This window comes from Ochotona curzoniae, unplaced genomic scaffold (genome assembly GCF_017591425.1).
Source record: "Ochotona curzoniae isolate NIBS_2020 unplaced genomic scaffold, NIBS_Ocur_1.0 contig_3498, whole genome shotgun sequence".
In the NCBI taxonomy this organism is placed as follows: Eukaryota; Metazoa; Chordata; class Mammalia; order Lagomorpha; family Ochotonidae; genus Ochotona; species Ochotona curzoniae.
The window spans coordinates 43,789,810-43,817,777 of NW_024465885.1; the positions used below are offsets into that span (position 1 = coordinate 43,789,810).

Genomic DNA, 27,968 nt, shown 5'->3' on the forward strand with positions numbered 1-27,968 from the left:
GAGCTCTAGAGGAAATGAAAGAACAAGGAGACACCAGCACTGCCCCAAGCTCTAGCCTCTGGCTATAACTGCCCCACCCCGACAGGCAGTTCAAGTGTGTGTGTGTGTGTGTGTGTGTGTGTGTGTGTGTGTGTGTGTAGTTTGAGAAGTTCCAGGGCCGAGGCTTTGGCATGGCATTCCAAGTCAGAGTCCCTGGCTTCGAAGCCCAGCTCTGCTCCGGGTCCTGACTTCCTGCTGAAGGTCCCCTAGGGCAAGCCTGTGGCCGGGCCTCAGCCACCTGCCCCTGCGCATGGCAGGATTGGTTCCAGGCTCCTGGCTTAGCCCAGGCACTTTCTGGGCACTTGGGAAATTAACCAGCAAATAGGAACAAACACTCTCCCTCTTTCAAAATTAAAACTTCCCAGAAAATGAAATTAAAACACAAGTTTATTTTGATGCAACATAGTGTTGAATGCAATGCATAACTTTTAAAAAAATATGTATTTAACATGAAGTTTTTGCAGATGTCTGTGTGTGTGGATTTTGAAATTTTTACAACAAACTTAACTTTTCTATCCATTTTCCCGCGAATTTACTCGCCTATACCTTTCTTCCCTGGCTCCTCCAGCCATGCCCGTGCCACTGACCTTTGGGGGTGGTGCAGGTGGACCAGGCTGGGGGCGGAGCCTGACCGCCCCGCCCCACCCGGTTCCCGGAATAGGGCGCGGCGGCTGGGGACTTGAGCCGCGCGCTGCCAGGGCCGCCGTGGCGCGGCCATGTCGCCGAGCCTAGGGAGCTGGCTGAGCAGTTGCTTCCTGGTGTCAGGTGAGCGGTCGGGGGTGGGGAGGGGCGCGGGGCCCAGACCCGTCCTCCGACGCGTGCGCGCCATCCCACCAGCTGAGCTTGGCTGCACGCGCCGGGCGACCCGCGTCGCACCACTGGAGTGCCCGAGTATGGCGGCACCGTCGACGTCGCCGCGCGGAGCAAGCCCCGCCTCTGTCCCCCGCACGGGCGCGGTCTGCACCTGCACACTGGGAGCCTCTAGGTGCCTTTATCCCCTCTGCCCCGCAGCGCGGTCGGTGGGCGGTCCCCAAAGGCCATCTCCTGAAAGACCCACGGCATCCCATGGTGGCTGTCATCAGAACCCCCTGAAGCCCACCGTGCGTTGTGGTGGCACCCGACTCCCTCCCAGCGCGTTCCACGGGCTCCACAAACCACCGGGGACACAAGTCTTCCCCAGCCACTGCCGCATGCTCCATGCGTATCCTTAGCACCCTGGAATCTTACTCAGTTCTCCGCGCCACAACCTCCAAGTCTAATTTTTCCGACCTGTGGCTTTAGCCACGCCATGTCCCTCCTGCCCCCCAGGCCCTGTGCACACCGCACTGTTGGATTTTCCTGCTGCTTGGAGGGCTACGGACCACCACTTCTACTCTGTGTAGCCAAGTCTGTACCTGCCTTCTTAACCTGTTCCACTCACGCTCTCCTTTGGGGGTTCCTGCAGGATCCTGGCATGAATTCACCACTCCATGGAGGCCCGGACTCCTGGGTTGGTATCTGTTAGCAACAATTGGGTAACAATTGGTAGCTGACCACATGTTAGAAGTTTCTAGGACAATTTAAAAAACACAATTTCTGTCCCTCGCACACCACTGTGGGCCCTCCAAGTTGCATTCATCTGTGTGCTGATTTCTCAGTTTGAATCACTCTCGCCTCTCCAGTCTGGTGCCACTCTAAGGGAACTCTTGGTTTACGATCCCAGCCCAGTCAAAGCATCAGGAGCTGAAGCCAGTTGTGCACATGGGCTGTAACCTCTGCACAACAGATGTTACTGAGCAGTCTAGAAGCCATCTCTCAGGAAACATACCCAAAAAGCTATCTGACTTTGGGGCTGGTATTGTGGCATATCAGGTTAGGCCGTTGTCTATAACACCAGCATCCCATAGGGACACTGGTTCGAGCACAGGCTACTCCACTTCCTTTCTAGCTCCCTGCCAATGTTCCTGGGAAAGCAGTGGAGGATGGTCCAGATGCTTAGGTCCCCTGCACCCATGTGGGAGACCTGGAAGAAGCTCCTGGCTCCTTGCTTCAGGGTGGCCATGTCCTGGTCATTGTAGCCATCTGGGGAGTGAAACAGCTGGTGGAAGGTCTTTCTCTGTCTCTCCTCTCTCTGTAACTTTCAATTTAATAAATAAATCTTTAAAAAAACAAAAATTGAGCCCAGCATAGTGGCTAAAGTCCTCCTCACCTTTCACACGCCATATGGGCACCGGTTCTAATCCCAGTGACCTCACTGCCCATCCACCTCCCTGTTTGTGGCCTGGGAAAGCAGTCGAGGACGGCCCAAAGCCTTGGGACCCTGCACCCATGTGGGAGACCCAGAAGAGGCTCTCGGTTCCTGACTTCAGATTGGCACAGTTCCGGCCATGATGGCTGCCTGGGGAATGAATCAGTGGACAGAAAATATTCCTTTCTGTCTTTCCTCCTCTCTCTATATCAGACTTTCCAATAAAAGTAAATGAAATAGAATAATAATAATCCTAGCCCATCTACCCCCTTGCCTCTTAGCACCCAAATCCAGGTCCCTGTCATCCTTCCGTGCTTCACATCTGCCCTCCCAGGAGTTTTTTGACTTGGTTCTTCAAATAAGGTGGGCACAGCTAATTTCTCTCTCCTTTCCCACATGGTGCTGGAAGACCCAGAGCCATTTCAGAGACCCGAGTGTTAGATATGGTCATTTTTATGGGCAGCCTTTCAGAGGAAAACGTTGTCTGTTATGTCGCTCTGTGTTTACAGCACTTAGCATGGTGCCACCTCCTGAAAATGTCAGAATCAATTCAGTTAATTTCAAGAACATTCTACAATGGGATTCACCTGCTTTTCCCAAAGGAAATCTGACCTTCACAGCTGAGTACCAGAGGTGGGTCTGGACCCATGTTGGTGGGAGGAAGCCAGAGGATGGGAGCCCTGGGGTACATCCCACCGGTGGGGTGCCAGAGGTAGGGGGTGGTGGAAGGAAGCTGACTGTTGTTGTCTGTGTGACCATGGCCATGACCCCCTGGGGAGCCTTCCTCCTGGTCTTTTTCTTTCTGTCCAGGGAATTCTTGGGGTCAGCTTCTGCTGACATTGGCTTGCTGGAATGGCTGATGGTCTGACTTTCCCAGGGCTGATGGTGGATAAACATGTTACTGTGTGTGTGTGTGTGTGTGTGTGTGTGTGGTCAGCCACAGAGGCAGCCAGAGATCTTTTGTCATAATTGATGTCCTGGAAAACTTTGAAAAGTGTGTGGAAAATCGAACTGAAAGACAAATTTATTTTGGTGCCAAAAAATCAGAATCTGTTTCTTTGAAAAGTTCATTAAAAAATGTGCAATGAAAAAAAAAAAAACCCCTGGGTTTCAAAACAATTTTAAACTTTAACAGAATTATCTTTTTAAAACTGAGTTTTTAGCTATTTATTTATTTGTTTGTTTATTTATTATCAGGCAGATTTACACAGAGATGGAGAGACAAAAGAGAAAAATCTTCCATCACTGGCTCACTCCTTAAATGGCCAAAATTGACAGAGCTGAGTTGATTGGAACCCAGGAGCTTCTTCAGGTCTTCTATGTGGTTGCAGGGTCCCAAGACTCTGGCCTATTCTGTGCCACAAACAGAGAGCTGGACAAAAAACAGAGCAGCCAGGACATGAACTGGCACCTGTGTGGGATCCCGACGCTTGCAAGATGAGGATTAGCCAGTTGAGCCATCATACTGATCCTAAGTTTTTTGTTTTTTAAACAATTATTTAATTTATTTGAAAGACAAAAAAGAAATTTTCCATCTGATAGGTCAGTCTCCACATGTCCACTACAGCCAGGGCTGGGCCTGGCCAAAGCCACCAACTTGGAAAGGGGCCAGGCCAAAACCAAGCAGCCTGGGGGTCAGTCTAGGTTTTTACGCGTCTGGGTAGCAGCGACCCAACCACTGGCATCACGGTCTGCTGCCTCCCGGGGTGTGTGTTAGCACAAAGCTGGAATTGGGAGCAGGGTGGGATTCCCCGGGCTCTCCACAAAGGATGCACATGACCCAAGAGGCTTTCAAGTGCTGTCCCAAACTTACCTTTCAGTTCCTTTTCCTCCTTGCGATTTCTGAAGTCCTCTAGTTGTGTGTGTGTGTGTGTGTGTGTGTGTGTGTGTGTGTGTTAAGAGAAAGATGATGTTGCTGTCATCTCTCTTAGAGTGGCAGTGCTAGAAGCTGACAGTGTACGCATTGTGTGCCTGGGGAGCCTGTGTACTAAGGTATACTAAGCCATCAGGAAGCCCCTACTACCATGTCCCCCACCCCTCTGGTGGATCAGAACAGCACATGGCTGCGGTGGGGGCGGGGATGCTCAGTCTCCCAGTGGCCACATCCAAAAGTGAAAGGGAGGCAGCTTCTCCAGCAGCGCTTCCCAAGGAAGGGTGACTGTCCTTGGAACAGTCATCTCACCAGGGCTTCCCCACGTTCCAGGCAGGCAGTCCCTGCCGCCACCCTCCCGCCGCAGCCTGCCCTCCCCACCCCCAGCCACAACAATGAAGACCAACCAGCCCTTCTGCAGGGCAGGAGGCAGCTGGAGCACAAATGCCATGGATCCCACAAGGTCTCAGCTGGCCCAGTGGGAGAAATGAAAAGCCGACATATCATGCATCAAGTGTGTTGGGATTGCTTTTTCTTTTTGTTTGTTTGTTTGTTTGTTTCTTTTTTTTTTTAATTGAAAAGGCATATATACAGAGAGATCGAGAGGAGCTAGAGAAAGGTCTTCCATCCACTGGTTCACTTCCCAAGTGGCCACCACGGCCAAAGCTGAGCCTATCCGAAGCTGGCAGCCAGGAGCTTCTTCTGGGTCTCATGAAGGTGCAGGGTCCCAAGGCTTTGGGCTATTCTTTGTTGCTTTCCCAGGCCACAAGCTGGGAGCTGGATGGGAAGTGGAGCAGCCAGGATACCGAACGGTACTCATACAGAATCCCGGCGCATGTAAGGCAAGGATTTAGCCACTAGGCTATCACTCCGGGCCCGGTATTGCTTTTTAACTTGTCAGTTTCTGAATTGCAAATGGTCACAACAGTTCAAAATTTGAAGTGTTATGTGAAAGAACATGTGACCTACACGCAGATTCACCGGCTTTTTGTATTTCCTCTCTCTCGTCATGCCCTTTGCCCCTTACTGCAGCAGTAAGTGTTTCGCAAGAACAAGGCTATTGTGCTTACACAGCAGTTATCAAGTGTAGGAACGCTGACGGAGCCCTCCCATGGCTTCTGCAGTCTGGAGCCTGGTTTTGTCTGTTGCAAGAATAGAAGAAAGATCCTCCCATACTTCTTTCCCCACTTGAAATGCATTTTGCAACACTGCCTTTGTCCTTTCAGCTCTGTTTTCTGCACTCCGGAAAGCCATAGAGACTTCGTTGTGGAACATTACCTTGCTTCCCGAGCTCTCTCTCCCTGTAGCTTCTTCTGGGTTGTTCTGGACCTTCCTTCTTTCCTACAATCACACAGGTGCTTGGGTTCAGCGATTCCTTTTTGTCTTTAATATATTTATTTCCTTGAGAGCCAGGGTTACAGAGAGAGAGAGAGAAAACATCCTATGTGCTGGTTCACTCTCTAAATGGCTACAGTGACATCACAACTGCCATCCTCTGCTGCTTTCCCGGGAGTGTTAGCAGGGAGCTGGAATTGAAGTGGAGCAGCACCACTTACAATCCAGCTCCTTGGTTACGGCCCGGAAAGCAACAGAGGATGGCTCAAGTCCTTAGACCCCTGCAGTCTTATGGGAGACCCAGAAGAAGCTCCTGGCTCCTGGCTTCAGATCGGCTCAGCTCTGGCTGTAGTGACCATTTGGGGAGTGAACCAGAAGTTAGATGACCTTCTCTGTATTTTTCCTTCTCTCTGTAAATCTGCATTTCAAATAAAAACATAAATCAATCTTTAAAAAAAAGAAAAATATGGAACAGCCTAGACTTGACGCAGCATCCATATGAAATGCTAGCACTGCAGGCGGCAACTTCACCTACAATGCCTCAGCACCAGCCCCAGCCATTCTTCTTTTGATACAAGGTGTCAGTAATTTCCTAAAGGTATAGAGGCAGGAGGTAGTTGTTCACTAAGAGGCCTCATGTGGGTCTGAGGTTTCTACTGCAAAAAGACAGACCCACTAAGGTAGGTGGTGTGGAAAATCAGACAAGCGCAAAGGCTGTCCCTGAGAGATTTGACCTCGAATGATCTGACGACACTGCATGGTTCTGTAGATTTCTGTGTTGTATGTGTGCAACAGTTACAGTAGGATGGGGCGGGGGGACAGAACAAGGCAGCCCTTGCTTCGGAGGGGCTGTTGGTCATTTTAGCATATACATGCTCCCTCCTTCAATTAGCTATAAATATAGTGAATAGGCCATGTTTCCTATTCCATGGGGAGGAAAATATTTGTAAGTGAAATAAAAACTAAACAAGGTAGCTAAACAGAAGGGATTGTACAACTTTGGATGCATTAACACAATCATTTAAGGAAAGAAGCTCCCCCGTGTGAGAAAGCTCCCTGAATGAAATGGCCCTTCGGTGTTCCGAATGATGGGGTGCTGGGCAGCCTTGGAGAGTGATGTGTGGGTAGAATGTATGTGGTAGATTTACCAAAAAGAGTCAATTGTGAAACAGGGTCATCCCCGTTGTGCCTATCTGCCTTCTGAAGAATGCCCGTCACAGTCTGGCTGTGGTTGTGATGTAACATCCCAGGCTGAGTACTATAGCAAGCAATTATTTGGCCCAAGATTCTGGTGGTTGGAGGGTCCCAGCAGCATGGCACCATTATCCTCAGACCAGCTCCTGGGCTGCATTCCAACACAGCGAAGCAGCGGAAAGGAAACTGATGGAAGGGACCAAGCACTTGGCATGGCCTCACCCATTACAGCTTACGTTCTTGAGAGCTAACTCATTCCCTTCCCAAGTGATACTTCCATGACCAGGCCTCACCTCTTTTAAAAGGTTCCACCAGAAGGCCAGTGTGATATCTCAATTGGCTATTCCTCTGCCTACAAGTACCGGCATCCTGTGTGGGTGTCAGTTCATGTCCCAGCTGCTCCACTACTTATCCAGCTCCCTGTCTGTGGCTTGGAGAAGCAGCAGAGGATGGCCCGAAGCCTTGATACCCTGTACGAACCTGGAGATCAAAAAAGCTCCTGGCTTCGGGTTGACTCAGCTCTGGTTAGTACACAATTTGGGAAGTAAACCAACGGATCGAAGATCTTTCCTTCTTCTCTCTGTAAACGACTTTTCCAATAAAAACAACTAAATCTTAAAAACAGCACACTGGGGGACAAGGCTTCCAGCAAGGGAACCTCTGGGGGCACGCGCAAACTGGGCTATAGCATGTCTCATGTAATCTCAGGCATCACTAAGGTCCCACGGAGCACGGTGTGGAAAATACTATACAAAAAGTATTCATCATGCTGATCAGAACTGGCCGCCAAGAATACAGTTCAGTTTCCACTCGTATCCTCTGTGAATCTTTGGTAACAGGAGGCCTCAGAGACACTGTAGTTAGAATTCTTGTGCTTTTGTCTTCCTGGTCATGAAGTTACATGAAGTTCCAAGGCATGTGCCAGAAGACGGCATTGACGGAATGCAATTTCTCAAGTCTCTCCAAGTACGGCGACCACACTTTGAGAGTCAGAGCTGAATTTGAAAATGAGCAATCAGATTGGGTGTACCGCGACTTCTGCCCTGTGGAAGACAGTAAGCCATTTGGTTCTTTGTGTTGTAATGTCCTCCTCTTACCCTTGGTTGGTTAGTCCACCAGCTAGAATACTTTGAGTGCTTACAAAACGAACAATAGCCTTGTGCAATGAGCTTGGGAATATGTTGTCCAGAGGTCTGTAGCCTTGAAGAAACCCATCAAAGGAACATAATAAATAAATGGCTAACTTTTCAGGGTCATCAGGGAGTAAATGAGTTGGAGCCAGTGCTGTTCTTGAGAACAAGATTGAGCTTGTGGATTTTCTGAAAGGAAATTAATTTGAACTTGTGACTTAGTGGAATAGGAAATAAGAGGCAGTAGAATATAGGCAGGTGTGGAAACAGAAAGATCTCATGGCAGATATGAATCAAGTCATGTTGAAGGTGGGATGCAGCTGATGGTTGGATCACACTGGTTGGTAAACAAAGAATGTCCCCAGGTCAGATTGGAAAGGTCAGAGGTCAGTAGGTGAGCCTGTTTATTTGAAAACTCTTTGAACTACCATCCAGCAACTTGGGAAGTAAGGAGAACCAGAGATTCTGAGAACCTGATTAACAGGACTCAGGTACAGCCCCCCGGAGTGGGTAGAGAGAAACCCCTCCAAAGAGTTGCCTCTAGGTGGGGGAAGGGTCTCTGTTCCCATCCCCTGCTCTGACCCCTTTGTCCTCAACAATTCCATCCTCCTTTGTAACTAGGGTAAGGCTAGGGACGCCTTCTTTCCTTTCTCAATTCTTTCCCAAGCCTGGACAGAAATTTTGCTGTGGAGACAGAAATTATCAAAGTTTTCTTTTCTAAAGATAATTTTAAAACTTATAAAAGTACTGTTATAAAAGTAAAGAAAAAATGAGCACATAAAGAAATAGAGCTTAACAGTGGTCGTCAAACAGCGCAGGTTTCACACCCCTGGTCCCCGCTGGCTGTGGATTGGAAAGGCCTGGAAAACAAAATTGTATCTGAATGTGTATAGATTGTTTTTACCGTGCAACAGCTATTTATGCAGCACTTACTGTGTGAGATGTTATAGGCAATTTGTATGCAGAATGTACATGGGAGATACGTACATCCTACTGTGTTTTTCTGCAGGAGTGAACATCTTAGAATCACTCCCAGGTATGAGGGATGACTATCCCGGTTTCTGCTCCTGTAACTGCTTCCCAGGTCCTGATTGATCCCAAATCCCATTTTAGTCCCATTCTATGGAAGCCCCCTTTGAAGGTACACAGCTTGTTGTGAGGTTGTGCAGATAACGAGGGACAGGACAAAGCACACACAGGATCCTGTATCCTCACTCCTAACAACCGTCAACCTATGTTGAATAGTCACATAGAAAGTTCTGTGATTCAGTGACAAAGGTGCTTCAAGATGTCATATAGTACCCATTTGTACTTTGGGAACATATCTAACAGAGTTCTCATGTCTGGTTTTCAGGCCAACGGAATGGAATGTGTGGGGGCAGACCCTCAAAAAGTCACAGAGCCAGAGAGAAATGCAGGATTCCACACCTCAGACAGTGCCGAGCACTTCCTGTGTGCCAGGTGCTTTCTCAGTGTTAAAGCAACACCTATAAACAAGAGCATGTGTTCTGATGGGAAGATCTGTGATACACGTACACATGTTGTGTGGCAAGTGGAGATCGTGGCTCTCAGGAAAACTAAAGCAAGTTAGCAGGGCAGAGACAGGAACTGCTTTTTGCTATGGGGGAATAAAATTTGATCTCTTTGAGGAGGTGGCATTTCAACAGAGACCCACATAAAATGAAGGGGTCAGCCACATGATTGCCAAGTGAAAGGCATGTTGGCAAAAATCCACTTAATTATGTATGTTAAACATTTAAGAGCAGCCTATGGAACTGTATCACAAAACAAATTAAATATTTTTAAATGTGGAAAAAAACATGTAAGCATAGCTGTTAAACTGTAGCTTCCAACCCAGCAATGGGAAGAAAATTCAAGCCAGAAAAACCAGAAAAAGAAAAGAGGATAAGAGGCCAAACATAAGCATATTTAAAAAATGTTGAAAGTTATCTGTTAAAACAAATAAAGTAATGGAGTTGGAATGATTCCATATGTATCAAAGAATTACCATAAATATAAATGAGCTAAGCTTCATTAACAATAATAAAAAAAGTTAGCACTTTTTTCCAATAAAAGCCAGCTGTGCTCCTTGGCACACCAATCTGTCATAGCCACCATGTAACAGAGTGCAATGCACCTGATAGACTCCTGGCTCTGCACAGTTGTGAAGAATTAATTCTGATCAAGTTTTTGAAGTGTGATTTTTGATGATGATTTTGTTGTTTCTTATGCCTAGCCATCATTGGACCTCCTGGCATCCAAGTGGAAGTAATTACCGATTCTTTACATTTGCGTTTCTTGGCCCCCAAAATTGAGAATGAACCTGAAACATGGACCATGAAGAATATTTATAACTTATGGGCCTATGAAGTGCAATATTGGAAAAATGGTACCGATAAGAAGGTAAGCGTGGGTGGTTGTAGGCATTCCAGATGAAGACTCTGCCCTGTTTGTCTGAAACCTTGGTGAAGGAGAGAGGAAACCAGAAGGCCGTCTAGGCAGTGCCTTGCAATATTCAAGAAGCTCCAAGGGCTAGTCCTCTGAAAGCAGCAGCTTTCCAGGCTGAGGGATGACCTCTGCCGAAGAGCATGGAGGGAGACGATCACAGTCAAGTCGGCTCCTTGAGAGTGTCAGGAAGTGGCAGAGGGTGAAGCTGAGTCAGTAGTTAGCAGGGGAGCTTGAGTCTGCTGACTTAGCTAACTACAACTGTCTGGTGGCATCAACCCAGTAGACCCATGACTATAGCAGGCTACTCAGGGGCACAGCCAGGGAAGCCCCACCCTTGGACTGGTGCTGTTTGCAGTCTTCCTAGTCCTGTTCTAGTCTCCGTCTAAGTGCTTTGAACTGAATGCCATTCATGGTCTGGAACTGACTTCCAGAAAATGTTAGATGAGCTAAGTTGCAGATATGTTATCTGCCCGATCAATGTCAATTTATTTTTTCATTTTCAAGAGTCTGGGAGAAAGGGATCACCTATGTTTATTTTAGGAATGAATACAATTTTATTTATAGATACATGCATGGTAACTCCAAGAAAAATTCCAATCTTAAAAAAAAAAAGACCATATTCAAGGAAATTGACAGCAGAAGTTCACTTCTCATGGTTGAGAAGGCTGGGAAGGCCAAGGTCAAGTGCCAGCCAGGTTCCTCAATGCCTGCTTCCCAGGCAGGGCCATGTTGTCTCTTATGTGGCACAAGGCCAAAGGCAAATAGAAGGAACAGCTCTCAAGCCCCTTTTATCAGAGAGCTAGTCCCCAGTGCTGCAGCTCTCCCTCTGCAGACTGCCTAAGGCCCCATCTCTTCACACTGTCTCTTGAGTGCTAAGTTTCAACAGTGGTAGCAGGAGGCATAGACTCAGACCACAGTGACAGGAAATCTACCTTCTTCGCGGAACACTCAGTTTTGCTGATAACACCCTAGGAAGTGTTTGCTAATCAAGTACCCAGGCTCATCTGAAGCAGGTGTCTCTGCTAAGTCCTGGCAACCACACCAAGACCAGATCCCTTGGTGAAGGATTCCTTCCTGCCACTGGACACAGTGCCTCGCACACCCTCCTGTGTAAGGGGGGATGCGACCCGGTTGTGAATGTAGCCTCCTATCTGGAGCTCGCCCATGACTCAGCCTCCCTCCCCCCAACCGGCTGCTCTCTGATGCTCAGGCTTCACACCTCAGGGCTGACATGGGACAGGCCAGCAGTGTCACCATTCGCAAGTCACATGACTGCCTCTGGAATGCAAGCATTCCCCCCCAGGGAACTCTCGGAAGTCACCTTGTAGATGTATGCCTCCTTACTGGCTTGCCTCTGAGCGTTGTCTGTGAAAAAGAAACGGAATTGCATTGTAAGCCATTAGAGGCGTTGGGCTTCTGGAAGTGAGAGTTAAGGGTGTGTAGTTTCGTTTCTAATTTATTTAGGAGGAGAGTAGAGTGCAGAGTGGTGTAGAGTGAATGCCATCCAGTCTTTGCCTGCAGTGTAAGCTTCTCCAGGGAAGGAATGCAGACAGCCCTCACCGTGCCCTTTTGCTCCGTTTTAATTCCCTTTCTGTTGCCAGAAACCAGGTCGGTTTCTCAGATTCAGAATTGCGTCACTAAGTGATATCTTGGGTGCAGATTAAGCCATGAGGAAGGTGACGTCAGCCCCAGTCATCTTCTTGCACATGCCAACTATGTCACCAGCTTGGGGGCAGTAGCAGGCTACTGCTGCTGAAGAGGCTCAGGCGGCAGACAGTCCTGGAGTTAACAGTTCAGCACCAAGGTTCAAGGAGGGGTCGGTTCCAGGCCTTCCCTGCAGCACCTGCTCATTGCCGAGTCTGTGCCCTCTTGACTTATAGCAGCATCACCTTGGCCCCCACTTTGGTCTCCCAATGGCCTGCCCCTCTGTGTGTGACTGCATGTAAGGACACCAGTCATACTGGATCAGGGACCCGCCCCAACAGGCCTCGTGAAGACCCCAGTTCCAAATAAGCTTACATTCGCAAAAACTGCAGGGTCACAACACCTTCATCCCAGGGGTGCTCATCAGACACTGCTCAAGCCACTGAGATGGATTCCCACTTTTCAGAAAGGAAGCCAGGTGGTGTGTGTGTCATTTAAGATGGAGGATTTAGGAAACAAGACGCTTTCTGTCGGCATCACAGCCCTTAGACAGGGGCCCAGCGCCACGCTAAGAGCTGAGGGGGAGCTGCCTCCTATTCCAAGTCACAAGCAGAGGTCAGGACTGGTGGGAGTGGCTGACAGAGGGAGAAGACGCTCCTTTCACTGAGCATGCTCCTACTTCCGTCCCCAGGAAAAGGTCCCGGTCACCCGGCAGTATGACTTCTGGGTCCTCAAGAGCCTGGAGCCCTGGACCACGTACTGTGTTCAAGTGCGAGGGTCCGTCTCTGATCGCAACAGGACGGGAGAATGGAGTGAGCCAGTGTGCAAGCAGACAAGCAAGGACGGTGAGTCTGGCAGTGCCCAGCCTGTCACACTGCCTTCCCTGAGCACTGCCCTTGACTTTGTGGGTGCCCAGCCTGCAGGCATTAGGGCCGGACGGCTTTGTACATGCTGGAACATTCAGCTCCCCCTCCACCCAGTTCAGAAACCTGCACCTGAGGATGATGCTGTGGCACCACAGCTAAAACCACCACCACCAACTCCTATGTTGGAGTGCCTGCTATTCTGTTTGATTCAGCTGCCGGCCAACGTGCCTGGGAAAGCAGTGGATGATGACCTAAATTTCTGACCCCTCCTTTCTTTTTTTTTTTTTCATAATTTATTTTGATTGGGCATTCAGATATATGGAGAAAAGGAAAGACAGAGAGGAAGATTTTCTGTCCACTGATTCACTCCCCAAGCGGCCTCAACAGCTGGAGTTGAGCCAATCCAAAGCCAGGAGCCTGGAACCCCTTCCAGGTCTCCCAAATGGGTACAGGTCCCAAGCCTTTGGGTCATCTTCAACTACTTTCCCAGGCCACAAGCTGAGAGCTAGATGGGAAGCAGGGCTGCCAGGACTAGAATGGGCATCTATATGGGATCCCAGTGTGCGGGAGGCAAGGACTTTAGCCACTAGCTATCCATCGTGCAGGGCCTGACCCAGCCCTGGCTGTTGCACCCAGCTGGGAAATCAATTTCTAAAGAGAAGTTTTAGAAAATTCTCTCTCTCTCTCTTTCTCTCTCTGTTTTTCAAGATCTTTAAAAAAGCAAGCTCTGCACTCCTACTCCCAGCCTTCCAGGCCTGGTTGCTCAGCGTTCTGCTGGGAAGGGCCGTTCCCTTCTGAGTCAGCTCTTTCAGTCTCATACCTAAGGGGTAGAGGGGAGCTCAGGTGAGCTGAGCTCTCCCACCTTTGCAGAACTTGTCCTTATCAGGGCTTGGGGTGTACCCCGCCCCCTGTCTACACCTCTGTCCTTCCCAGGCTGCACAGCACCAGCCCTGCAGGCACAGGATGGGAAAGAAGAATCTGGAAGCCTCACCCTTTCCCTCAGTCATTGCCTCTTGTTTCAGAGGCACCCCTAGCCTCCAGCCCCTCCCCCCGTGCAGGGAACCCACAGTATCCAGGACTCTCATGTTGGTGTTTTTTGTTTTGGTTTTGTTTTTAATATTTGTTTCTATAATTAATTGAAAGAGTTACAGATAAAGAGGGAGAGTCAGAGAGATGTCTTCTATCAACTGGTTCACTCCCCACATGACTGCAGTGGCTGGGCTGGGCCAGGTTGAAACCAGGAACCAGGAGCTTCATCTGGGTCTCCCACATGGGTGCAGGGACCCAAGCTCTTAAGCCGGCCTCTGTTGCTTTCCCAGGCGATAAGCAGGGAGGTGGATTAGAAGTGAAGAATCCAGGATGTGAGCCAATGCTTGTATGGGATACCAGCACTATAGGCAGAGGCTTAACCTCCTATGCCATGGTACCAGCCCCTGCTCATTTTGTTTTAGGATTTATTTATTTACTTGAAATAATTATGGAGAGAGAGAGAGACTAAGATCTTCATCTGCTGCTTTACTCCCCACATTGCTGCAATGGCTAGGTCAGAGGCCAGGAACCAGGAGCTTTGTGTGGGTCTCCACATGGGTGCAGAGACCATCCTTCACTGCTTTCTCAGGCTATTAGCAGGGAGCTGAATCAGAAACAGAGCAGCCAGGACTTGAACCAGCACCCATATGGAATGCAGGCATTACAGGTGGTGTCTTAACCCACTATGCCAGAGAGCTGGCCCCATAAGCAGGTGCTTCTTGAAAGAGATAGAGGGAAGACAGGGAGAGGAGAGAGGGTGGGTAGTGAACACAGGAACATTGCAGTTTCATGGTCAGTGAGTACAGTAGTGGCCTTGGTGTGGTGGACAGCAAGCGGACTTTATTTTTTTTTTATCACATGACAGCAGCTGGCTCAGCAAGCTTAGACCATGGAAGGGGGAATATGTAGCAGCTTGCCTGTGACCTAAAACTGCATGAGACCTGTGATTACATCACCAAAGAAAGTATGTCAGCTAGCTTATAAATGTCAATGACCAGCCGTTAACTGAGTACAAGGCTTTCGCAAAAGGGAAAAGCAGTCCATTAAAAACCTGCTTTTGTCCAATGCCAATTCTAGCACTTCTCAAAAGCACATTAGTCTCGTTGAAATCTCACAAGTTTTCTATGAGAACATTCTAAGGCCCTTCTCCCTTTGCATCCACAGGAAGAGAAGGTTCAGAGAGGTCAAGTAACTTCCTTAGGGCACTCAGCTTGCAAAGGACGGGAACAAAGCAACACAGAGCAGTCAGTGCCCAGGTGACATTTTTATAACTGACTACATACAGATTGATGTCAGAGGTAAACTGAGGCACCGTGTCCCTGTGGTTGACTGGCAGTAGGGTCAGGTGTGCTCATACAAGTTGGAGAGCTATTACTCACCAGATTCATCTAAATTCTTCCCATTCAGCCTTGAAAGACATTCCTGAGTCTTGATCACCCTAATCTAGTCACCATCTTATCTGTGATGCTGAGGTCCCAGAGAGCTTTGTGGGTGATTCTGACACATGCCAAATCACAGAACCACTGAAATAGAAAAGGCAGGTGGATGAATGAGTAGTAACTCCTAACTTCCTCAGAAGCTGGGGTGTCAGGGACTAGGTGGATCCCATATTTTCGACGAGGGCATAGCCTGGGGGGGCCACACCAGCCAGCTCACTTAGCGCATGCACCAAGAAAGGACTTGTTCAGTGCATGAGGGAGAAAGAACCATCCCTAGGACAGGGAGACATTGGTGGGAACCTGGAGTGAGTGTCGTTCTCAACTCACTGAAGGATATGTTGTAGAAAAAGTTGAGGTCGATTATCTCAGAGAAAGGAAACACATGCAGATAAGGGAGAGAAGGAAGCAGACAGAAGATACAGCCAGTCCTGCCAGCTTCCCTCTGTACAGCTGCTGCATCTGCCCAGGGATGTCTAAGGAGCATCCACTATGGATCACACACCGAGACAGGTGCTGAAGGATGCCAGCAAGTGACGGCAGTGGGTGTGGCTCCAGGACCCAGGCTTCAGGGTTCTCGATATGCCTTGGGCAAGTGCAACTGGCATTTCGCCACAAAGAATCCTTCAGAGGGCCTGCTCTCAGGGCCAGTGTTATGGCACAGTGGGTGTAGCTGCCAGCTGTAATGCCAACATCCCATAGGGATGCTTATATGAGTCCTGGTTGCTTCTCTTCTGATCCAGCTCCCTGCTAATGTACTCAGGAAAGCAGTAGAAGATGGGCCAAGTGCTTGGACCCCTGCCACCATGTGGGAGACCCAGAGGGAGCTCCTGGTTTTGGCCTGGCCCAATCCCAGCCATTGCAGCCAATTGGGGGAGTATACCAGCCAATGGAATATCTCTTTCTATGTTCTGGTCTCTGCCTCTCTCTCTCTCTCTGTACCTCTGCCTTTTATCTAAATAAATGAATATTTAAGGCAAAAATGAATTGGTCCCTCTCCTCCCAACACACAGTGCACAGACTGTGCTCATGAGGGTGGTGCTTGTTGGCTCAGCTTGGGAGGAGCGAGGTCAGGTGTCCAAGGTTGCCGGGGCAGGGGCCTGGTGCTAGATTGAAGGGAGCTGGGAGCACAGGTGACCCAGGCGACATCCCAGATGCCAGCAGAGATTAAAAAATGGAATATTAGTTAAAGCAGTAAGAATGGATTTTGTTCAGTCACAGATGTGGTATGGGAAAGATTGGAATTAGATTTACCCAGAAGCAGCTGAGTATGTTAAAGGCAGAGAAGAAATTATAGAAGTCAGGCAGGAGGGCCGGTCAGTGCCATTGCCTTTACAGGTTTGCCAAAGCCAGGCCTCTACCCCATCCCCAAAGAAGCTGCACTTCCCGATGGTTCTAAAGGAATGGCCATGTGGTCCTGGGGAAGGAGACATGGCTGTGTGGTGGGCAGTCTCATGGGAGACTGGGGCTCCAGTGAGTTCATGGCCAGTACAATCAAGAGACCATTCTGATTTCCCACGACTTTGTGGAAGGGTCAGCTGCATGTCTGGAAAAGCGGAGGGATGATTCAGGAGTGAAGCTCTCAGTAACAGACATTCTCAGAAAGAGAACCTCCCTGGGGCAACATGGAATTTCTCCCGGCTGGGTCATCCCTGGGACAGCTCCAGCCAAAAGCCAGGCTGGAACCTTGTTAAACCCAAGGCTGCCCTCGTCATGGAGTTCGGCAGGGTCATTCCTGCTGGAAGCTGTGGTGGTCCTCACTAGCAAATGCTCTGCTGCGTGCTTGGGCGTCACGAGGTGTCAGCAAAGGGGGTCCCACTTGCTGCTTCAAGGTGCAAGAGCTTTTTCCAAAATAAGGAAGCTCATCACTACCCTTAAAGTAAGCAAAGTGTGTCAACTCTTGCTTGCTATTGTTATTTTCTTAAGACTTATTTCTTTATCTGAACAGTAGAACTAGAGAGGGGAAGAGAGAGAGAGCTTCCATCCATTGGTTTATTCCTCAGATGGCTGAGCTGGGAATTCTATCCAGGTCTCCATGTGGGTACAAGGGCCCAAGCACTTGGGCCATCCTCTGCTGCTTTCCCAGGCATATTAGCAGGGAGCTGGATCAGAAGTGGAGCAGCCAAGACTCGAACCAGTGCTCCTATAGAATGTCAGCAGTGAGGACAGCAGTTCCACCTGCTGCGTCCCAACCTCTTTGCTTCTTACTCCTTTTTCTGTCCCTTTTCAGCAATGCCAGGAAAGGGATGATACTCAGTGACAACCTCTGAGTTCTCTCCCAGTCACTCTGGCCCGAGAAGCCCCTAAGATGAGCATATGGACAGTGTGCAGCATTCACCATGGGATGGTCTTGAGATCACAGTGCCCTGGGCCCCAGATGTGGCAAGGATGTGACTGACATAACCTGTTGTTCCCGCCAGACACTAGGCCCTCATGGATGGTAGCTGTCATCCTCATCGCCTCGGTCTTCGTGGTCTTCCTTGCCCTGCTGGCCTGCTTTGCTGCACTGTGGTGTATCTACAAGAAGACCAAACACATCTTCTCCCCTCGGAATGCCCTGCCACAGCACCTGAAGGAGGTAGATGTGCGCAAGGCCTTGTTCCCCCTGAAGGTGCGGGGATGGCTTTGCTCCTGGTCTGGTCCCCACCTTGTGCTGATCGCTGAGGATCACAGGTGGATTTGCTAGCAGTGACACCATTCCCATTCTGCCCCCTTCTTCACGTGGCCTTCCATGTGTGTCTGTGTCACATTCCCCCCCCCGGCTTTATAAGGATCCCAGGCACCACTCTCTTCTGCTCCTCCACTGTGACTTCATTCTAGTTTTTTGTTCTTATTTCTTGTTTTTAAGATTTAATGTCTTTTTTACTTGAAAGACAGAATTACATAGAGAAAGAGATCTTCCATCCACTGATTTACTCTCCAGACAGCTGCAATGACTGGAGCTGGGCCAGTCGAAAGCCAGGAGCCAGAAACTTAATCCAGGTCTCCCATGTGGGTGCAAGGTCCCAAGGACTTAGGCTATCCTCAACTGCTTTCTCAGGCCATAAGCAGGGAGCTGGATGGGAAGTGGAGCAGCTGGGATTCAAACCAATGTCCATATGGGCTGACGACAGTCAGAGGCTTACCTACTACACCAAGATGCCATTGTAGCTTTAACAAAAGACATTTGTAATGACCCTGTCCCCAAATCAAATCACAGCCTTAGCTATCACGGGTTGGAAGTTTTGAGGAGTCATCATTCAAAGTTGTACTGTGTACCAGTGGCACAATCTCTCTGGGAGTCCCTGGGGGGGGGGCCTACACAGGCCCATATCATTCCTGAAATGAGCAGTGACTACAGTCCAGATATACTGCTGGCCCTTCCAGGAAGCCAAGAGGCTGTGGCTTTCACCTTCTTGGGAACAATTGCACCCAGGGGCTCAGCATTGCTCCTGTTGCAGACAGCTTGAATGTGTGGCAGCCACAACTGCAGTATCAGCTACATTGGCCTTGGTGAGGGGGATCCCCTACCTATCCTTGAGCCCACATGGAGTCCCCATACCTGGCACCATGGCTGCTGTGTACATGAGCCCCTTGTGCCACGTGCTCTGTGGCACATGCTACCTGTGGAAGTTACTGTGCATGACCCCACCACAGGCCTCTTTCCCAGATGTCTTAGTTGGGGAACCTGTTCCCACTAGGCCCCTGGCCATCAGGTTAGCCACTAACTGACACCTATGATTCATAGGCTAACCTGCCTGGGGGCCACTCTGATGTTCATAGCAGGGGATTTCCGAGGCATGGCCCAAAGCACTGTCTGCATGGTGTGTCAGAGGGCAGCAGAAGGCCACTTTTGGCTCACTGCAAACAACATCCCAAGACTGGTCCCCATGACCCCTGGCTGGTTATAGTGTGGGCAGAAGCAGAGATGATGGCACCACAGAGATGAAATGTAAGGGAGCCTGACAAGTGTACCCTGACCCCAACTTAGGGCCCATCGGGCTTCATGATGCCATCAACCTAAATAGCGCAGAAAGATTTGCTAACAAGAGACAGTCTAGGAGTGAGTAGGGAATTTGACATCCGGGGTATGTGTGCCACAGTGGCCATAGGCATGTCAGGGGAGAAAGAGAGAGTGTTTTCCCTTGGCTTTTAAACTTTTTTTAAAAAAAACTCATTTATCTTTATTGGAGAGGCAGATTTCTGGAGAGAAGGAGAGACAGAGAAGGAAAGATCTTCCATCTGCTGTTCACTCCCCAATGTCCACAATGGCCAGACCTGAGCCAATCCAAAGCCAGAAGCTAGGAGCTTCTGCCAGAACTGCCATATGGGTGCAGGGTCCCAAGGACTTGGACCATCTTCTACTGTTTTCCCAAAGCCACAAGTAGGAAGCTGGATCAGAAGTGGAGTGGAGTAGCCAAGACATAAACTAACACCCATGTGGGATGCCAGCACTTGCAATCAGAGGGTTAACCAGCTGAGCTATTGTACCACCCTCAAGGGCAGGGATTTTAGTAACAAAATGAGGATGGTTACCTAGGCTTCTTTGGAACAGTAACCTTTGGCTTCAAGGCTTAAGGAGGGTGGTGCAGTCCAGCGCTGAGCACATGATTGCCAGGCAGATCCTTCCAAGTGCCATAAGTCTGGTTCCTGCTATCAGCTGAATCAGGTGTGAAGCCTCTCAACCCACTTCATGATTGAACCCTGAGCCCTCTCAGTCACACTGGTCAAAATGGTCACTTTGGGGCAGCATGGTCACCTAAGTGTCCCACGGCTACTCCCAGGTCCCCATTGCTCTCCATCAGCTGTGACAAAGGATGAGGTCATGACTGTGTGCTGCAGCTGGCGTGGCCTGACCCAGAGTTCTACTATCTACCTTGGGACTCAATTCTTGAGGTTGACAGAGAATTCTTTCCCCTATAGACACATCAAGCAGCTGCTGGGTCTCCTATGTTGCCATGGGTAAGGACAGAGGAGCAGGACAAAGAGGAGCAAGATGTGACTCCATGATGTATTCAGGATATAAGCCCAAGAAGTGGCTTACTCCTGGCATACACACAAGGGTGAACACATGGCAGAGAGCCCAACCCCCACACTAGCCAGGTCTTACATGGCTTGGGCAGCCAAGGGTCATGAGTGGGAGGATGCTAGGCAGGGCTGAGCTGGTTGATGCTAACATTTTGCAAGCTAAATGGCTGAGGCAAGATGGAGCTGGTTTGAGGATGAGTACAGGGGCTGGGAGGTCCCTCAGGGGATTGGATCTGACTTCAGTAACTTAGGCAAGGGACAAAAGTAGCTCTAAGGTGCATGTCCTTGCTCTATCCATCCTGTGTGTATACATAGGGGGATGTGGCACCAGGTTCTTTCTGGCTCCTTCCTGCTGAAGTGGGTCATTTTGTGACAGTCCTGGTGGTGGCTCCTGGTGCATCAAGTTCCTGTAAGAACCCTGTAAAATAGGTTGATTATTCATGGTGGGAATGAAAGCACTGTGATTAGGAGGATGACATCACCCATTGTGGAACAAACGAGGCGGGGCTGATTTGGGAAAAGATTTCTGTCTGTTCCATGCCTTCTCTCAGCTCACCATGGCCTTATAGTGCAACCATTCTGATAGGCTGGCATGAGGGTGTCTTGCTGCGCACATCAGAGCTCCTTCTTGGTGGGGCTGTCTCAGCATGCCCTACCCCATGGGACCAACGCCCACCCACATCACCCAGAAGGTCAGGTCTCAGAATCTTTGCAGATTCCACACCTGTGCAGGCATGTCACCACTTCCTGCACTCTACTTGGTGAGCGCATTGATGTTGCTGACATCCAGCCTTTGTACCATCCTGGAAGAACACATCCCTTTGGGCAGGGCACCTGTCATCTGTCAAGGGTGTTTCCCAGAAAGGGACTCCAATGAGAGCCTGTCTAGCTGTCAGTATTTCTTGAAGGTGGAGAATAAATACCACCTCCTCCAAAAGGATCTAAGCATGTACATACCCCAAGAGAGATGTTTCAGAAGGGGCTGGAACCTTCTAGAAAGAGTGCCAGTGAGACTGCAGCATAGCAAACCCAACAGAGAATCTTCTAGAATGAACAAAGAATTCCCTGTCAGCTTAGAGTAACCAGGGTCACTGCTGGGCAAAGAAGGATGGGGCTTTCTGCCCTGGGCAAAATGTGCATTATTAACTGAGAACCAAGAGAAAGCTAAATAATTCTGTGTGTGTGTGTGTGTGTGTGACTAGTGGGGCAGACAAGGATTCAAATCAAACCTGGGATAAGTGTAGCCTAGGAGCCTGGTAGGTTGAACCATCACTACCTGAGCCAAGGGACCCCTGCCACACTTGGGAAGTGGGAGCCAGTAGAAGAGCTGAGGAATGAGAGTAAAGAAGGCTTCAGGACACGCCACTCCAGAGCATCTCAGCTTCTTTGTCACCAGATCCTGCTGCTGGGCTCCTCACGGGCAGACATCCACTACCCACAAGCCCGCAGAGTGTTTAGGATTGAGGGAGGCTGGCTGGAGAGAAAGACTCCAGAGTTGAAATCCAATTAGGAAGTCTAGCCAACACTGATCTGGTGATTCAGCCATTGGTTTCTATCCATATCCAACCAAGATCTGTTGTAAGATTTCATGCCTGTTCCTTGGCCCTCCCGTCCTCCCTCCTTCTCCCAGCAATATTAGGGATAGTTGGGGGCCTGTTCTCAGAATCCATAGCTGCTGAGGTTTGCGGAGACACCCTCCTTCCCAACACCCTCCAGTTTTCTCCAGTGTCTAGCAGGAAGCTGGACAGAGTCTAGCTTGCCCTGCTCCAGACCTGGATGGAAAGCCTGCTAACTAGGTTAGCTGCTCTCCACTTCCATTGAGTCACATGAGCATGAAAATGACCTGAGAGGGAAACAGACCGAAACTGATTAAAGATCGTCCCCGAAGGGTTTTATTCAGAGGGCAGGACATAAAAAGGCCTAAGTTTTAAAGGATGTCTCCCCATCCAGTCTCAAAGAAGGAGATCCACTGGTGGATCTACAAGGAAGCAGATCAGATTCCAGATTCCCAGATTCCTTCCCAAGCACTGGAGACACAGGATGATGGGGCCCTGGCCCCTGTCTTCCAGTAACCCTAGCTACAAACGTCAAGACACAGAGTGGCGAGTGAGGCATGCTGAGGCCCCAGTGTCTCATAGAAGCCTTAGCATTAATTATGCATTTTGTTATTTTGCATAACAAACCATTTCAATGTGTAACCACTATTTAGTATTATTGTTATTAAGATATCTTACATTCTTTTTTTTCACAGTTTTCAAAAGATGGTTATGCAATCACACACTTCTAGCACATGTTGGTACATTTCACATAGTCTGCAGCCAGCCCTTGGCTACTGCATTGAACAGGGCATGTCATGGAGGATGCAGGGGACTACCATGGGAGGCTCCTAAACACAGCCTGGGGACAGTTGGAAATCCCCATTATTCGAAGAGGCATTTCCCAGGACTGGCAATAGCCCTGCTTCACAATGGGAATGACATCCAGACCATGGGCCACACGACGCATCCTGATCATGCAAAGAAATATCCCTCGCTGTGATCCCCTAGAAAAGGAGTTGGAGATTTATGAGCATAGCTCTTTTTATCATAGAGAGATACATGTGAGACTTACTGTCAGTCATGGCACATGTGCTCCTGGGACTGGCTCCTTTTGCTTAGTATATAAAGGCTGCAAGGACCAGGCACAATGTGGCGTGCACCAGAACATCCTTTTCTCAAAGGCTGAATACCATCCTCATCCTCTTCTGTTTAGAAACCACATGTTGGTGTCCAATGCTCTGTCGCTGGACATTTGAGTGCCTTCCACCTTTCAGCTATTGCTAGTAATGCTGCTACAGAGACAGGTATAAACACCTCCTTTCCAATTACCTATATACCCAGGAGCAGAATTGTTGGGTGGGGTGGTGGATGAATCTATTTTACATTACTATCACAAAACACCTAAGGCTGGTTGGCTTATAAGGAAAAGAGATTTGCTAATCCCCCAGATGGGGAGGGTACAAGACCACACGCATGGTGTGGGTGCCGGTGAGGGCTGCATCACATCCTGGGAGATAACATCAACTTAGGCACCCAGAGCAGGCAGCGAGGGGCCAGGCTCCTCCTCTCTGCCTCCAGAACTCTCCAGAGCCCCAGGAAAACTCACCAGGAAAATGTTATAAACCATATCCAAAAACTGCAAAACAAGAACCACATAATAGTTTCAATAGATGCAGAAAAAGCTTTCGACAAAATCCAACACCTCTTCGTGCTAAAAACTCTAGCCAAAGTAGGCATAGATGGGAAAATCCACAACATAATCAAAGCAATTTATGAAAAACCCAACGCCAGTATCATACTGAATGGAGAAAAGCTAGAACCCTTCCCACTGAGATCTGGAACAAGACAAGGGTGCCCGCTATCACCACTGCTATTCAACATAGTCCTAGAGGTACTTGCAGAGGCCATAAGACAAGAAAAAGAAATCAAAGGCATACGTATAGGAAACGAAGAAGTCAAGCTTTCACTATATGCAGATGACATAATCCTATACATAGAAAAACCAGGAGACTCAATACAGAAACTGCTAGAACTTATACGAGAGTTTGGCAGAGTGGCGGGGTACAAAATTAACGAACGAAAATCAACAGCCATAGTGTACGCAAATAACACCAAGATGGAAGAAGATCTAACCAACAGGATAGCATTCAAAATAGCAGAGAGAAGTATGAAGTATTTGGGAATAAATCTAACCAAAAGCATAGGAGACCTATTCGAAGAAAACTACAAACTATTTAAAAAGGAAATTGAACAAAACCTCAAAAGATGGAATAACATCCCGTGCTCCTGGATAGGCAAAATCAATATCATTAAAATGTCTATACTACCACAAGCAATATACATTTTCAACGCAATTCCAATCAAATTGCCCAAAACATTCTTCACGGAACTGGATACAATGATTCAAAAGTTCATCTGGAAACACAAAAAACCACGAATAGCTAGAACCATCCTGAAAAATAAGAAGTTAGCAGGGGGAATCACAATCCCGGACCTCTGGACATACTCTAGAGCAGTGGTTATCAAAACAGCCTGGTACTGGCACAAAGACAGAAAGGAAGATCAATGGAATAGAATAGAAGCACCAAAAGGGAACCCACACAAATACAGCCAATTAATCTTTGACAAAACGACCAATGACAGCTCAAGCAAGTAGAAAGGCCTCTTTAGTAAATGTTGTTGGGACAACTGGCTGATAGCCTGTAGAAACAAAAAAATAGACCCACATCTATCACCATACACTAAGATCCAATCTACATGGATAAAAGACCTAAACCTACATCCAGAAACCTTCAAACTCTTGCAAGAAAATGTAGGAAATACCCTGCAAGACCTAGGAGTAGGTCCCAACTTTCTAAGAAGGACACCAAAAGCAATAGCAGTTGAGAACAGAATAAACAAATGGGACCTCATCAAACTAAGAAGCTTCTGTACAGCAAGGGAAACAATCAACAAAGTAAAAAAGCAACCCACAGAGTGGGAGAAGATCTTTGCACACGATATAGGCGATAGGGGGCTAATTTCCAGGATATACAAAGAACTTCAAAACAACCAAAAAACCAAAACAAACAAACCACTCAAGAAATGGGCACGGGAAATGGGCAAACATTTCACAAAGGAACAAGTCCAAATGGCAAACAAACATATGAAAAAATGTTCCAGCTCCCTAACAATAAGGGAAATCCAAATTAAAACATCGATGAGGTACCACCTAACACCAGTAAGATTGGCCCACATAAACAAGAACACCAACGACGCTTGCTGGCGAGGATGCGGGGAAAAGGGAACCATACTCCACTGCTGGTGGAGCTGCAAATTGGTACAGCCTTTATGGAAATCAGTCTGGAGAACACTCAAACAACTCAAAATCTGCATACCATATGACCCAGCAATAGCACTCCTAGGAATATATCCAAAACACCTGTTTTACGACAAACCAACATGCATCCCTATGTTCGTTGCAGCACAATCAGTAATTGCAAAAACATGGAAGCAACCGAAATGCCCATCAGCAGAAGATTGGATAAGAAAGCTTTGGTTCATCTACTCCATGGAATACTACTCAGCTATTAAAAAAAACAAAATGCAGTTCTTTGTGGCTAAATGGGCACAACTGGAAACTATAATGCTAAGGGAAATGAGCGAATCCCAAAAGATTAGATACCACATGTTTGCCTTGATTTAACCTGTAATTTATTGTTTGGTTGTTTGTTATTTTTTGAACCTGTCATTGATACTGTCTCAACCCAGATGTTTCGAAGAAGGGAACTTGCATTATTTTTAACATATTGTTTACCCAATACTATGTCAATTAATTCCATAATGTTGTATATTGATACTGAGGCCTTGTTGGGGCTTTTAACTGACCGGATCTTTACTCTGTTAGACCTATCTTCAGACCATAGAAGGTCTCCCCAAGAGGCCACTGAACTTATCTGGACAGTAAGACGCTGAACTTTATGCTAGGCATGTGTTTGCAAGCAATGAATCTCAACTGAACTTGAACTATGGTTATGCAACAAGGTGGAGGAATCCACCATGGGGGGAGGGGTATGGGAGGGGTGGGGGGAATCCCCAGCGCCTATAAAACTGTACTACATAATACAATGTAAGCAACAATAAAAAAAAAAAAAAAAAAGAAAAGAAAACTCACCAGGAAAACGACCTACATTCCTCCACGGGCAGTGACTCCAACGACCCGACCTCTCTCTGGGCTCCTCCTCTTAAAGGTCCCATCACACGTGGGACCAAGCCTCGACTACATAAACCCTTAAGCCACAGCAAATAATTCAGTTTTTCTTTCAAACTTTTTTTTTATAGATACTTCATATTTTATATATATATATTTTTTTTTTATTTAAAAGGAAGATTTATGGAGAGAAACAGAGAGATCTTTTATTCACTGGTTCACTTCCAAGTGGGTGCAATGATTAGGGCTGAGGTCAGGATCCTGGAGCTTCCTCCAGTTCTCTCATGTGAATGCAGGGGTCCAAGGACTTGAGTCATCCTCTGCTGCTTTCCCAGACACATTAGCTGGGAGCTGGATTGGCGGTGGAGCAGCCAGGACTTGAACTGTACCCAAATGGGGTGCTGTGTAGAGGTTTAACTTACTATGCCCAGGCACCAACCACCATATTTTTATTTATTTGGTAAACAGAGAGAGTGAGAAAAAGGGCTCCCATCCACTGGTCCACTCCCCAAATGCGTGCATCAGCTAGGATTGGGCCAGGGCTGAAGCCAGGAGCTGAGAAATCAATCCAGGTCTCCTATTGGAATGCCAAGAGCACAGTGACTATAGCTATCACCTGCTCTCCAAGGGTGTGCATTAGCAGGAAGCTAGAATCAGGCGTGGAACCCCACGGTTCAAGCTCAGGCCCAGGCTCAGTGTCCACCCTGATAGATATAGGTTTGCTTTTTTGGAAGATTATTATACTATCATACTGTTGCTTTTTTTCTTTTTAAGATTTATTTATTTTTATTGGAAAGGCAGATTTATCAAGAGACAGAAAGATTTCCACCCACTGGTTCACTCCACAATTGGCCACAACACCCAAAGCTGAGCCGATCAAAAGCCAGGAATCAGGGGCTCCTTCTGGGTCTCCCTTATGGGTGCAGGGTCCCAAGGCTTTGAGCCATCCTCAACTGCTTTCCCAGGCCACAAGCAGGGAGCTGGATGGGAAGTGGAGCAGCCAGGACACAACCCAGAGTCCTTATGGGATCTCAATGCTTGTGAGGGGTAGGATTAGTCAGTTAATCTATTGCACCAAGCCCCATTGGTGCTGTTTAAGAAAACTGCATTTTCCATCTGGGAGTGCTGTATAAAACCCCTTGTAAATTTGGAAGAAGTGGGGAGACTGATAATCAACTGTTTCTTCTGGATCTTTCCCAGTTTCTAGGCCACCCACATCATAGCACACGTCTGATCTTCTCCTTCCCACTGGCTGACGAGAGTGAAGTTTTTGACAAGCTCAGTGTCATCACAGAAGACCTGGAAGGCAGCAGGCAGCATCCCAACAACAGCTGCGGTGTTAGGACGCTGTTGGTGCAGGAACTCCCGGAGCTAGTGCCACAGGAGGTGGAAGATCCTCACTCCCCACCTCTCCCAGACTGCCGGCAGGACAGTCAGAGGGACACAGATGGAGCAGGAGCTGCAGCGCCAACCCCAAAACTGGAACGACCAGTGGATGGACCTGTCCCCACAGCCACAGAGCTGGGTTTTAACAGCTGACCACAAAATGACTCCTTTCCCGAGGCTCTGGCCGGTTCTCAACAGGCCGAACTCCAAAGGTGTGCTACCAGCCCCTGCGAGGCACTCCATACGAACCGCCTTTCTGTTGTGTAGATCACTCCCTTCTGTGAGCAAGGATGGACATGCTCTGAGCCCTGGGAAAAACGGACAGCAAGAATCCACAACCTCTGCCCAGAAGTGGTTGCAGGACACTGGGCGGGCACCAACTTCCTGGGTCCTCAGAAGAGGACAGGATTTACATTTCTACCAAAGTGTGTTTTGTATGCTGAGGGTGCTCTGTTGAAGTTACACATTCCGCATTTAGTCTGGATGCAATGATGCCACGCTCAGGTCACTGTTAACCACAAAGCAAGTCTCTGGGTTTCACCTCATTGATATCCCGCCTCTGGTTGGGTGCTGTGCTGGGTTTGGGGTCCTTTATTTATTTTTTTCTTTAAGAATTAATTTTATTTGGAA

General features: G+C 48.3%; 1 protein-coding gene across 2 annotated transcripts; it reads left to right on the plus strand.

Moving 5' to 3' along the window:
* Positions 1–465: 465 nt before the first annotated feature.
* IL10RB (interleukin 10 receptor subunit beta) lies at positions 466–27,968 on the plus strand. 2 transcript variants are annotated; one of them, XM_040980749.1, is made up of 7 exons: positions 466–804; positions 2,776–2,899; positions 7,563–7,720; positions 10,032–10,198; positions 12,585–12,732; positions 17,639–17,796; positions 27,153–27,968. In XM_040980749.1, the coding sequence occupies exons 1-7, from the start codon at positions 756–758 to the stop codon at positions 27,489–27,491; spliced, it is 1,143 nt and encodes a 380-aa protein (XP_040836683.1). In that variant the 5' UTR covers positions 466–755; the 3' UTR covers positions 27,492–27,968. The 2 variants fall into 2 exon arrangements, with proteins under 2 accessions (XP_040836683.1, XP_040836682.1); XM_040980748.1 differs by having other exon boundaries at positions 472–804; positions 12,579–12,732.

Excerpts from the sequence above, each read along its gene's own strand:
- IL10RB (XM_040980748.1), top strand. The coding sequence starts at position 756 with ATGTCGCCGAGCCTAGGGAGCTGGCTGAGCAGTTGCTTCCTGGTGTCA. Across the intron at positions 805-2,775 it reads CAGTTGCTTCCTGGTGTCAG|CACTTAGCATGGTGCCACCT; the intron begins GTGAGCGGTCGG and ends CTGTGTTTACAG. Across the intron at positions 12,733-17,638 it reads CAAGCAGACAAGCAAGGACG|ACACTAGGCCCTCATGGATG; the intron begins GTGAGTCTGGCA and ends TGTTCCCGCCAG.